The sequence below is a fragment of the Coturnix japonica genome, chromosome 7, assembly GCF_054131305.1.
Source record: "Coturnix japonica strain WE chromosome 7, WE-NBRP24, whole genome shotgun sequence".
Classification (NCBI taxonomy): domain Eukaryota; kingdom Metazoa; phylum Chordata; class Aves; order Galliformes; family Phasianidae; genus Coturnix; species Coturnix japonica.
In genome coordinates, this window is record NC_140669.1 from 21516147 (window position 1) to 21529365 (window position 13219).

Sequence of the window (13219 nt, forward strand, 5' to 3'; positions counted from 1 at the left end):
TTGTAGGCTGAAATGTATGCATCTCACTAGACGGAAGGCTTTTGGTTCTTAATAACATTTTTTAGTATCTCTGGAGAAGGTGTGGCTTTCAAAGACTGGACTTATTTTGTTAATGTAGAGGCTTTCCAACAGATTGATTTTTTTTATTTTTTTTTTTAAAGAATTTTCTGTTTTTAACTAAAACGATCTTCAAGCTCAATATCCATGTAAATAGATGCTATATGTACTTATAGATACACACATGTATATATAAAGAACAAAATTATGTCCTAGATTTTCTAGTTTTCTACAGTGGCAACAACCAGTATATTTGAATGAGTGTGTCTGGTGGGGGTTATTTATTTGCAGTTAGGAAGGAACGTATGAGTTAGAACTTTCTTTTTTCAGAAGGTCCTCTGTAGCTCCATCTTTTGATGGTGATAGGTATGTGTAGGGTAATGGGAGATGTGTTCTTTATTGTGGATCATGTGAAATGGCCTTTAGTCTTTCTGCATTGATAGCATCCACTATGAAGTAAAGTATAATGTGTACTTTTAACAATTATGTAGCTGTTGGGATGTTGTAGAAATTTGGGATTAACACCTGCTAGCAGCGTTGTGCCTTTTGTAAAACCTTGCTGCTGTGATGATACAGTTCTTAAGCAAGCTTAATCTGTAGTACTGATGGTCAAGAACTATTCTCAAGCTTGTGCTGTTAGGGCACGCATCTAATAATATTACGAGGAATTTCAGCTGATTGATCGTTACTGGCCAGTTGTAGGATTTATATGTAAGAAATGTGAAGAAATGTTGTCAGATTGCAGATCTCTGGAAGCTGCATTTAAATGGGCCCTAGTAGTTATCTTTACTCATGGAATATTCAGTATGAATTATGTGTGGCTTAAATTTTACTCTGAGCATTTCAGAAGTGATCTTTGGAAGACTGTAAATTTAAGATCAGATATCCTTTGTTTCCTTCCTTCACTCTGTTATCACTGCTCTGCATTATTCCATCACTTACAGGTGATAATCAAGAATCCATCTTGGTTATCTTTACCTGTTCAATTCTATCACTTTTCTGTTTGAACTCTATAAAATGGAATCCTTTCTGCTAATCTGGCTCAATTCTGTGAGACATCAACCTCTTTCTCTCCATCAAAATACCAAAACTCAACACTAAGCTGTTGAAAGTAGGTTCAGAATTGAGTGGGCATTACTTGGCGATATCCCTTTAGCTGTTCAAAATTAAAGACAACAGGAATTAGTGTTTTGTCTGTTATTTGTTTTTTGTCAGTCCCAAGAATCATTCCTAAGTGTAATTTTTGGTTTGTTTTTGATAATTTTTGTTAGTGTAATTTTGTTTATTGGTATATTGTAGTGTCTGCATTTCACCAGAATCAGTGTCTGAAGTTCCTTTTTAATTTATTCGCCTTATCCCTTCCCCCTCCTTTTGTTTCTCTGAATTACTTTTAAACAGATGCGCTCAGGTCAGCTTTCCCGAAAGCTCTGGGGATCAAGCAAACGGCTCAGCCAGATTTCATCAGGAGAGACTGAATATAACACTCAAGATTCCAAGTGATTGCTGCTTCTACCTTCTGTCATGGATTCCAGAAACATATTTTTCATTTTGGTCATACACTTTAAATGTATGTCTCAGTATTCAAGGGGCTTCACTCTCAACAGTCTGTTGAAGATAAACCTATGGTAGAGGTATAGTAAAGAGCATATGTACTCGTGCAAGTTAGCTTGCTTGCATATTTTTCCTTAACCACATTGATTTGATTACGACAGAATCCCTCTCTTTTTAAATAGCTGCTAAAACAAGGTTTCAGGGGAAAAAATAGCAGTCAAACAAAGCAAAAAAGGAAATGGGTGTAAAAACAAAAACACCAGACCTCCAAACCCAAGCCTTGCTAGTTGAACCTAAAATAAGTAGCATTTGATTTAAAGCTGGCTCCATTAGCCAGATGCTCCTTGACCACAAGAAAGATACTTGGCATTGCTTTGAGAGTAATTCCCCAACAGTAAATTAAAACTCTGTTACAGTGGTCCCATTCAAAACCAGTGTAGTTGACAATTATTACCTTTTCATTATGGCTTTAGACCAATGAATAACTTATTGTGATTTGTTTCTGTAAATGGCCATTGCTGTCATTTTTTGTGTAGTTCCAGTCTTATGCTGCCTGCATGGAGCATCTATGTTGCACTACTTGATTATCAGAAATTCTTATAAGTACAGACATGAGTTACTTCAAAGGATTTGAAGGTGGTGGATGAGCTGAAGGAGGTAGGGAAACTTGCTGCTAAAAATTATTTATATTTTTAAGAACTAAGAAACACTAAAAATCCCATAATATAGTTAATATTTTGAAGAAATACAGAGGAGGAATCACATATCTGTGTTGGTCAAAGATGAGTCTTTATTAGTAAGGCAACTCCTGCAAAGAACAAACAAATTCCCATTGCAAAATCATTTTAACAACATTGCAGCACAAATTAGTTAAGTAGCACCTGTTGGTTTCTTGACTTAGTATTCACCAAACCAATTGCTAGTTGTACTTTTTTTCTGTTAAACAAGCAGGAAAATAGTGTATCTGCTTTCAAGGTGTTTAATAGTGGTGAGAAGAAAATATCAGACCTGTACACGCTCATTACACAACAAAACAGTTTTAATTAGATACGATATTTTCAAAAAGCCATTACTGAATGTTTTCTTTGTTAAGCAATATATGATAACAGATTAGCGTGATTTCCTATCTTTCTGGACATTTTTTTGTAATGTTAATGATTTAAATTATAAACCCTATCCTGTTAAAAGCCTGGTGCTGAGGGAAAAATAAGATTTTTTTTTTGACTGGTGTGCAAAGGTATGTGTGTATACGTGTCTGTGTGTATATATGTATATACATGTATGTATGTCTATTAAAAAGAAAGTATCATTCCTCTTGCATCTTTCTGATGTAGGTGGAATACAGGTAAAAGGCAGAGCTAGAAGTGGTTGTTAGATAAGATACTCCCTTTTGGCTACCCTTCTCTTCCCTCTGCCATCACTTTTTTGTTATTTCTATTTATTTATGGAAGTGAATGTGTGTTGTACCTCCTATGAAGATTATCAGATAGATAGTTCCCTGTGACTGGGGACCTGATGAACTACCTGAGGAACTCCATTATGTATAATCGCATTTCATTAACTTTTGGCACAATATTTATAAACTTTATTTGTATATGGTTAATCCGTGCTCCTGGAAGAAGACAATTTTTAGAAGTCCAGTTAGTTTCACTAAAACTGTATTCTCTTCCTTGATGTCTTTACTTAATAATAATAATCCCTCTTGTGGGAATTCCCCGTGTTCTGAGGAAAAAATTGTTATTTTTTCTTAACTTTAGAAGCAATAAATCAGACTAGTGAAATAAATGGGTCTATCCATAGTTGCAATATTCTAATTAATCACTGTGACAGACTGGATTGTCTGAAAAGTTAGGAAAAAATAATAATTTACCTGAGTCACTTGCCAAGAGAGCATTACATTTCTGAAAGCGAAGTGGTTTGTCTTTTCAGGCTCCATATTTTTAAAGTGAGAACCGTTTTAGTCAATTGCCTATCCAGGAAGAAGAATAAAGATATTCTGGAAGTATGAAGTGTGCACATGAGAATGTGAATTATGCTTGTCCGTTATGGTTTCATGAAGACGGGGTTTCATGGGAGATCTTCCTAGAGTAGTGTTTCTTGGGAAGTTGAAGAACTCACTTGGGGCATTACATTGGTTTTTATGAGTATGCACATATGTTCTGTTTAAATGCATACATGAATTTAAGGGTATGTTTGCAGAGGAAGGGAGGGGCAATAACATTTCAAGATAGTAGAACTGAGTAGAGAAAAAGGAGATGCTTCTTCTACAGTGTTTGCAGAGAAAATCCTTGTCACTTGCTCAGAGGTTCACATAAGGGTTTGGAAAATGTCCTGTTGTGCTTAAGTTATGTTTGTACAAGAAACAAAATAATAATAATATTCAAGAATACTGAATACAGTGTGTTGGCTTAAGTAATGTGTAATGTAGTTGCGGTAGTTGGGGATGAGAGGACTTAGGGTGAGAAGCTTTGACATTTTGAATACCATCATTTCAGGTCAATTTGAACGTTAGATCTTCATTAATATCTGAGGCAGGTTGAATTGTGGACAGTTTTGGAGCAGATTTGATAACAGCTCATGCTCTGCACAAAGCAGCAAAATGAGAAAAGGTGAGCTTTGAGCTAATTCATGTTCTATGCAGAATAGCAATGTACGTTGCTTTTTCATCTTTTACACTATCCTTCAGGATGAGGGGTGAAAACCACCACACAGTCAGCATTCTTGCCAGACCCTCTGGAAAGTCACCAGGGATTCTAAGGTCTGCACTTTGCCTTTATCTAAAACCAGCTTTAAATAAAAGATACAGGTGGTAAGTTGGAGCGGTAGGTGGCATTTTGCTTAATATCTTTGTGTCTTTCAAGTAGAGAATCTTTTTCTGTCAGCTGTTCAAGCTAATTGAGTTGCAGTTTATTATGCAGTACAGCGTGTATGACTGAATTATTTATCTTCTACTTTCCTCAAGCCAAGTAGAGCACATTGTTTTTCATGTTGAATGGAACATATTTATGAAATTAGATTTAAATGTAAAAAAAAAAGTAAAGCTGTGAGACAAAAACTATTTTGACTAGGAATTGAGAATTAACAGTGCACAGTTACTTTGTAACACTACATTTGTCTAGACCTTCTTGGTGGTACCTTCTTTTATTTTATTTTTGTAACATCCGTAATGACGTTTATCTAAGCTAAAGATATGCTTACCTCTGAAGCTAAGGAAGTGTGTAAATATATATATAAAAAAAAACCCTGACAACTTGCTTTTGATATTTGTATATAAAGTAGATCAAGCAGTTAGCAGCACTGAATAAATTCTCCCTAGCATTTGAAATTGTATACCAAAAGATATTTAGAAGACGTCTCTCATCTTCAAGTAAAACGTTTATTTGATTTGTAATTCTTGATACTATTTCTAGTATTTTGTCTGTAGTAAAGAATCTCATCTAGCCTTTGCGGTTTTTATACTATACCAGCATTCAGAAAGTGAAACGTTTGCAGTTCAAGTCAGCATCAGACTTGCATGAATATACCACATCAATATACTTATCTACTACTCTGTCATAAAATATCTAGAAACTGTCTTCTATCATCTATGTACCTTACCAACACCAGCACAAAATGGTATCTCAGTCTTAAATTAACTGCATTTTTCTTGTATATAAATGATACCCTGAGGCCTGATCTAATAAATACTGCTGGATAAAAACACTGAGTAGGGTTACATTTAATTTGGTGGGAATTTAAGCATGTACTTCTATGCTCTTGCAAATGGGCTTTTCATGCCTTTTGGTTTAAAACCTATATGGTATTCAGTGATAAACATGACACACTGTTAATGATCAGTTGCCTATGAAGTTACTGCTAAGGAGCATCTTAAGCTGTGCAAATGTATACACTCTGATCTAGTTACCAGCATATACTAACAAAATCTCCAGGAAGTATTACAGATGGTTGAAGACAGTGGTTCTTAAATGAGATGTACCACAAAGTGCTACACTTCTGCAAACTTTTCGTTTTCGTTCTCCTTTCTGAACTTGAACATCGTTTTTGTGAATGGTCAGTCAAATTCAGTGCCGTAATTGGTAACAACGCAGCAACTGTAATGAAGCTAATGAAAAGACTTAATACAACAGATTCTATTAACTTACTTTGTTTTAAAGTTGTGTGTGTTTGTTTGGCTAAGATGCAGGCAGCAACACAAGAGGTACATCCTCCTTTTGGGGGGCATTTTGTGCAGTCTCATGTATGTGAGTTTGTTATATACCAATGCCAGACTCAACCAAAGTGTTTGGAAGATGCCTTTCTTTCCATCCCAGGGAACAAATTTCTTGTTAATAGTAATAGCTCTTGTTAACACATACTTCTAAAGGAAACCGGCTTCTACAGTTTAGACAAATTAGTAGATCGTTGTCTCCTCCTTCAGTTCTAGTCACTAGACTACAGAAAGCTGTGAGTGGCAGCATAGCATCATCTTCAGTTTATGTTTCCGTCAACATTATTCATTTTACTGAAGTCTTGAACACTCTACAGGTGTGCTTGTACTGTTTAATCAGAGACAGTCTTTATTCCGTTCACCTTTTTGTTCTGCATCTCTGGAAGAATACTGACGGTTTTTCTTTTAGTTACTGTTTACCCAAATGACTCAAATAGAAAAGAGTTTTTCCAGTTGTGTGTGGTTTCTGTTTTCATTTGCTAGAACTGAGAAATTTGGAAAGTGATTCCAGAGCTCAGGTCTGTGACTAGGCTCCGTGCAGAGACTATGCTATGTTGTAACTAATCTCTTGTCCCCAAAGCATTATTGTCAGTGCAGATTATGGTTTAATGCTGCTAAAGTGTCTTGAGATTGAAAGATAAAACATCTAGCCATATGTATCATAGATCTAAATTAAGTTAGAAACCATTTATTGATTTTATTTCCTATCTAGTCAGCATTTTCTCTTGAGGGAGACATATTTTTTGCCTTGTAGTAACTGTTTATTTTAAACTTAATTGTGTACCTGGTAATACTGCTTTAGTTGTATACTGCTGTGATCTATTAAAGAAAGCCATGAGGAAAACAAGGAAAATTTGCTATGTGTGTCCTGATCCACCTCTAACTATGCAGGAGCATCTTAATGTAAGATCAAACAAACACTGCTTTTAGACTTACCTCTCACTGGTTAGTCTTCTGTTGGAAGTTTTGCTGCTACTCAAAGTTTGCTTGATGAAATTCAGTAAGAAATTATTTGATATGCTTCAGCATTTGTTTAAATGGATAAAGCTAACAAGGCAGTGCAAACAAAGGCCTTATTTAGAGCAACAGTTAATCATATCTTCTGACTCTTACACATTGTGCAATTGTGATTACAAGTGGATTTTGAAATGCCAAAAAATGCCTTTTTTTTTTTTTTTTTAAGAGTTAAATGTTAGGTGTGAGGAGTACTAAGTATGTACTTTGAAAAATGAGCCTTCAGGCACTGTAACAAACTTGCTGTTAGTCTTCTGTGCAATATCTCTTTCCCTTCTGGGTGCTTTAATTGTATACTGTATGTCTTATTTGGGTTTGATCAGTATGTTTTGAGAGTGTGTATATTAGCTAACGATGGAATTTTTTTCTGTACAGCATGGTGGAAGATGTTTTAAAATTTTGCACTTTTCTAGGATTTGCGAGTTTGTAACCTAACAATTTTTAACATGCACAATTTTGTACATAATTAGCACTGTATATATTTAAAATGAGTATGAAGCCAATAAAAATAACTGAATGCAAAAGTTCTCTCACTTTATTAATTCTGCAAAACTGAAACTAATAATGTAGAAGTACACTAAATGAACAATTATTTTATTACACAGGTAAAACAAGGCAGCAGGAACAGCTGACTCTTAATTGTGTTAAGGTAACTTTCTTTGGTGAGGGAGCAATCAAAGTGGAGACCTGAACATACAGAACTTTTCAGAGTAAGAGTACTCTTCTATTCTTATTCATGCATTTCAGTAAAGCATGTCTTTTTGCTAGGAAGGAGAGACTGTCTGAGAAGTGAGCAGGGTGGTGAAGAAGAGCCCAGTAGTGCATATTTCCTTGTATTTATAAAGTTAAGGCTTTCTACCCACTTGTATACTGCAAGCATTTCTTCCCTTCTTCACATGCTGACTTTGCTGCAGAATATGCAAGGCTACTGGAAATTGCTGTCAATAAGCAAGAAACTGAAATCTGTTCCAGGCTCATGTTCAGTTGGTTTCTTACCCCTGTAAATAAGATAAACAATACTGTCAGCTTGAACAGCAGCTAAGTCTACTGATCCCTTTGTTATCAGGGACAGAACAAGAATCTTCCACTTGTTATTAGGGATAGAACAGGGTTCCTTTCCTTCCTTTCATAATGAGATGCACGTATTAGATTTCTTAGTAATGTTCATACAACTAAAGGCCTGAATTCTCTTGTTATAGAGTACAGTACGTTAGGACCAAAGTGGCATTCCCTCATCCTTGAGTACAGAGCACAGCTAGAGCACTGGGACACTCAGGATGTATGACGACCGTAGCTCAGAAACACAGTTGTTATCATACTAACTGCTCTTTTGGATCACTAATCAATATTCATATATTCATGTTTTCCCTGAACAGAAATGAAAGCAAAGTGTTACGTAACTTCTGACAGGAGGAAGAGGCAGTGTGCACCAGGAGTTTAACGAAGTCTCCCTTTCTTTCGAATTTAAATGACGCATTTACCTCAGAAAAAGCCTTGCTCCAGTCACTCCTTGTAAGGTGGCTTTGTCTCCTTCCACAAGCAGCATTGCACCTTCCCGCAAGCCCTAATATAGGTGAAAAAATACTTTATTTGCAAGCTATTTGAGAGGCCAGAACACTTTTCCCAAGCAGGTTAGTTGTAAGTGTGGTGTTTCGTGACTATCACTTGCTTATTTTTAACAAAGATACAAGACAAAGGTGAGTTATCTTGTTTTAGAAGCCAGTTTTCCTGTGTATTTGAGACTGCCTTTTGAAGAAGGCTGTACAAACCATTAAGGAAAAAAGCAAAACTGAACTTAAATATTCATTCCACAATTATTTCTGCTACAACTATTCTTAGATCCAGTTTTGTTGAAGCAACAGTAACCCAGGTTTATCCTCCCTGTCCCTGCAACAGTTTTGAGACTGAAACTTGGTTCCTGGTTTCCAAGACGTACTGCTACTACAAATGTACTGAATGATATTTACTGAATGGGCAAATGAAGATACCTCCAGAGATTAAAACAACATTTAAAGTAAGAATATCTGTCAGAAAAATAAAGGGGAGGTTTCTTACCATCTGCATGCTTACTATCAGGAATGTACAATGTGTGCTTGGCAACCAGTGACTGGACAGATTAGAGCTGTCTAAAATCCTAGGACTAGTTAACAGAACTTCAAGCCTCTAACAGCCAGAAAGCATTTTATTTGTTCTAAGTCCACTTCCTAAAAGTGTGAAAATCAAAAGCTGTAGCTGTTAGCCAGAATATAACTGGCCTTCCCTGCTGCAGTTCTTGGGGGGTTTGTTAGGAACAGGGATTTGCACTGAAAGCTAGCAAGGACAAACTTTGAAGTGCTTACCATGCTACAGACATATACCCTTCCTTACTGGAAGCTACAACTCACCAGTACAGGAGGGGTGTTTGGTTCTTCGTGATATTGGCGAATTCTTTCCTCTCTGGTTTCCTGCAATAATAAGTGTAGATGTAGCTGCCCAGACAGTAAAGTAGAACTTGGTGCCATTCAAGTAGTGTAATACTGAGTAACTTCTTAACATTACACAAAGCAGGCACTTCCCATAGAAAAGAATGCTTTGATTAGACCAATGTACTGACAAAAGTGGCAGGAGTGGCTTTAGTAAACAGATTTATCCTTGATTGCTAGCAGCAATTGCTGTGGATTGATCAAATAGAATCTGCAGAACTAACCCTGAAAATGTTTCCAGTCAATTCCTGCTGCTTTTATTTTTTCAAACGTTCTCTACATGCTCATTCTCAGAATGAGAGTATTAAGGAAGGTGATGAATGCAGAGGCATGAGCTGCCTTGTTCGTGAAAGACGGTAGCCATAGATTTCTACTAATTAATTATCTGTTTGTTTCATCTAGAGTAGGAATTATGCTGAAGAATTTCCTTCTATGAACAGCTCTGCCATGTTTCCTGAGTGCTACTGCTTTTGAACGGAACAATGGTAGTTAAAGAAATCAAACCAGGAGGATCTGTCGGTAAGGAAATGTAGGAATACAGCAGGCACTTGGTGCAGCACAGAACTTCTACACTCCTCTCAGTAAAACAGCAAGTTATTTACAGGGTAAGACTGATGGCTTATCTAGGGATAAACAAGTAGGTTCCACCTTAGCATCACTGTTGCCAGCTCTTCTTTTTACTCTAAAGCTTTAGGAGGGACTAAAGTCTCATTGCCTCTTTGGCATTTCTGTCTGCTCTAGGGAACAGCTGTTAGTCATACTCTCTAGCTTTGTAAACCCATGCACATGCATGCTATTGTTAAACCTTGGCACTCTGTTAATCCTGGCATGTTTTACTTACACCCATGTGAGTACTTTTAACATCTGGATCCAGGTAGTGAGGGTTAATGTTAAAAGGAACCAAACCTAGGGCTTGTAGGGAAGGTGGATAAACAATTGGCATGTCATTGGTAGTGCTGATGCTGACAGTAGCAACGTTAGTTCCTGCACTGGATCCCATGTAAGGAATCCCATCCTGAAAGACAAAAGCAATGATCAGTATGCACTATCACAACTGGGAACTGCATGTTATAGCATCTTCTATCAGAATTGGAGACTCAACAGTAAGATCAGACTTCTAGCTCCTTTTGCTGCTAATTTTATGGTTGAAAAGCAGAAAAACAAGAATTCGAGGTGGGCAGTAGTTTATACATATCGTGGTTGTCAGAGACCTAACTATTGAATGTCCTGCACTCACAACCATGTTATCCCATCAAAGCTTGTACGGTTGTCACTGTAGACATTAGGCTTTGCTATTAAGGAGACTTGTCTACATTACAGTTATAGAAAATATCTGAAATAGTTGAACTATCTGCTCCTTAAGAGAAGCAGATCTTCTGAGGCCAAGAACCATGCTGCCACACCAGGAATTTGTGTATACTGAAATGGCCTACCTGAAATCTCTTTTTGTCAGCTGGCCTTTTTACACATAATTTGGTTTGCCTTAATTTGTCTTGAAGCTATTCACATTTCCTCATCACTGGCAGAACACCTTGCTTTGGTCTTTCTCCATGGATGGTCTATTTTTGCTGTGCTTTGTGAGATTCACCAAGTCAGAATGGCTACTGGTATGAGGGGCTCAATGATGCTCATACCTTGCAATTTTAGATTAAGGAGATACTGAAGGTAAATATACCACTTTCTTTTCAGAAGGCACATGTAGATCCAATTCTACTGTTGGTTTATTATTAGACAGTGTGAAGCTTGAGCACATCTGTATCTATTAAGCCACAAAGTAGACATGCTGAGAAAGAGGGTTTCTGACCAGTGATTGAATCCCACACTGCTCCTCATTGGTACACGCTGAGGGGTTTATTTCTACGTTATGGCACAACATCCTTGCAGTTCTACATCTGGAAAACTGCTGTAGAAGGAAAGTCTACTGACCCTAGCCTTTTCAGGCTTCTATGACTCACAAAACATTATTTGGGCACAGATTTCAGTTCACCAGCTTGCATGAGATGCTTTCTGTTTAAGTACATTAGAAACAAAGATGTAGAATCTACTTGGATTTGTCTGAACAAATGCTTATGCATTTGTCATTTAGTCTCAGCCAAAGTCATCTAGTTGTTACCTCGAGAACTCGTTTCCTGATCTCTTGTATCAGTCTGTTGTCATAAAGAGCTTTCAGGAGACGGAATGTGTTGCCACCTCCTGCAGAAAAAGTATCCAGCTGATTTAACATGCTTTACTGTAAATTTTATGTAAGTGTCATTACAGACTTGCCAGGCTCAGTGATCTGTTCAGGACAGTTTTCTGCTTTCAGCAGCAGTAAAACCAGAAACTTTGGAGAAATGCTCATTTGTCAGGCCATGGGCTCATGCCCTAACTCCTCTTCCTAACGCTGATGCTGGCTGTTTGACAGCAGATAGTACTCTAATACCCTGGGGTGTACATTAGGACTGCTCAGTCCAACCACAGTAGGCCTAGCTCCTCTTAGTCCTGAAAAATTGGTAATTCATCTAAAATCATGATTTTAATGCTGAAGGGCTGTTCGAGTAATTTAAAACTTACTAAAGAAGCAGTTCCATTGATAAATCTCACCTACTTCCATTCCCACCATTAAATTCATTTATTGTTCATAATTGAAGTACTGTTTCCTGCAGCTTCTAATTGTGAGACAGGACTTCTCCATTCTTTTCTCTGTGCTGCCAGCTCTACAACAGACTAATGCAATGTCTTATGTAAAACCTCTTTATGGAGCAAGAAATAAGACTTACCAATGAATATAGCTTCAGATTTTCTTACAGCTTCCACTGGATCGCAAGATTCATGAATGCTGTCCAGCTCATAACCTTAAATTAGAAGTTATTTACCTTTGCTGCTCACTTGGGAGAAGAAATGTACATCTAGTACTTCCCTCCTGTTATTCCCCACCCTACTTCAAGCCAGATGTCTCACTGTAAAACCATGGAAATCTTAGGGGCCTCTACGAGGTATAATGTATACCTGACATTAGTGCAGGGCTTCTGTACCCACAGCCACACTAAAACCAATATTAGCTTTATTAGATACATTGCTCAGTGTCACCAAAAGCAGAGCACTGTGCTCAGCAGGGGTTACTTCAGTGCAAACTCCTGCTAACTCAAAGAGGGGAATGCTGCTGCTCATTCAGCTTGGACATGGGAGTTAGCGGGATGTGACATCACTGTTCTGAACCTATCTTTTGTAATTAAAATGTTTGGCTTTGACAGGTTTGCTCTGCTTGGTTCACTGCGTGTATTAAGGGCCAGGAGACCCAGATGGGGCATTTGACAGACAGCAGCAATCTTTCTGCAAGATAAGGAGCGGTGTGACACCCAAGGAAGTGAGTACTGCTTGTTACTGCGGTAACAGGTCCAAGGTTGGACAGATAGGAGGCAGTTATTGCAGCAGACCAGTCTGGAAAGATCTTTGCTGAAGGCTCAGTGCAAAAACTTTTGGAAGTTTTTGCAGAGGCCTTTTCGGCATCTCCCCGAGGCCGCAGTGTGCCAAGAGCTGACCCCCCCTCCCCAAATCCCTGCTCCTGCGGACAGAGCCGAGGCGATGTGCCCCAGGGCGGCTCATGTCCGCCAGGAGCCGCTCCCGGGCCCGCCTTACCCAGACTCTCAAACTTCTCCCTGGCGGTGCGGGCGTAGGCGTCGCGGTCGTGCAGCGCGTACGGCACGAACAGCACCCGCTTCACCTTCCTGGGGAGAGAAAAGGGAGGAGAGGGCGCTGGAGCCCGGCAGAGCGCGGCACGGCGCGGGGCCCCGCTCGGCACTTACTCCCCCAGGAAGCTCTGGATGTGCTGCTGGCAGTGGCCCAGGTATCCCCCTCCGTGCATCGTAGAATTGGAGACCAGCAGCAGGCGCCGTGGGCAGCCCATGCCTGCCCGTGCTCGCGGCCCGGCCCGGCCCGCCCCTTCCTG

At 38.6% G+C, this 13219-nt stretch overlaps 2 protein-coding genes and 1 long non-coding RNA gene across 11 annotated transcripts in view; 2 read left to right on the forward strand and 1 right to left on the reverse strand.

The window, feature by feature from the left end:
• Positions 1-7353, forward strand: part of NBEAL1 (neurobeachin like 1) — a 72096-nt gene extending 64743 nt beyond the window's left edge. For 7 of the 8 annotated variants that reach the window (XM_015868267.2, XM_015868266.2, XM_015868268.2 and 4 more), the window contains one exon: positions 1456-7353. In XM_015868267.2, coding sequence (XP_015723753.2) covers positions 1456-1532 — 77 coding nt within the window. In that variant the 3' untranslated portion in view covers positions 1533-7353. The remainder of the gene's footprint in view (positions 1-1455) is intronic. The other variant, XM_015868269.2, reaches the window with a different exon arrangement.
• LOC107316596 (alpha-aspartyl dipeptidase-like) lies at positions 7343-13218 on the reverse strand. Of its 2 annotated transcripts, XM_015868304.2 has the most exons (8): positions 13077-13218; positions 12910-12998; positions 12051-12125; positions 11405-11484; positions 10133-10306; positions 9214-9273; positions 8311-8393; positions 7343-7827 (listed from the first exon to the last, which is right to left on the reverse strand). In XM_015868304.2, exons 1-8 carry the CDS (start codon positions 13175-13177, stop codon positions 7755-7757), a joined length of 735 nt encoding a protein of 244 aa, XP_015723790.1. In that variant the 5' UTR covers positions 13178-13218; the 3' UTR covers positions 7343-7754. The 2 variants fall into 2 exon arrangements, with proteins under 2 accessions (XP_015723790.1, XP_085408826.1); XM_085552700.1 differs by lacking the exon at positions 10133-10306.
• On the forward strand, positions 8342-9796 carry LOC146760112 (uncharacterized). Its single transcript, XR_014948074.1, has 3 exons — positions 8342-8460; positions 8726-8843; positions 9694-9796. It is a non-coding gene; the product is annotated as an uncharacterized LOC146760112 (long non-coding RNA).
• Position 13219: the final 1 nt, after the last annotated feature.

Excerpts from the sequence above, each read along its gene's own strand:
- LOC107316596 (XM_015868304.2), bottom strand. The coding sequence starts at position 13,177 with ATGGGCTGCCCACGGCGCCTGCTGCTGGTCTCCAATTCTACGATGCAC. Across the intron at positions 8,394-9,213 it reads CAAACACCCCTCCTGTACTG|GGCTTGCGGGAAGGTGCAAT; the intron begins GTGAGTTGTAGC and ends CACCTATATTAG. Across the intron at positions 7,828-8,310 it reads GGAGCAAGGCTTTTTCTGAG|GGGTAAGAAACCAACTGAAC; the intron begins GTAAATGCGTCA and ends TCTTATTTACAG.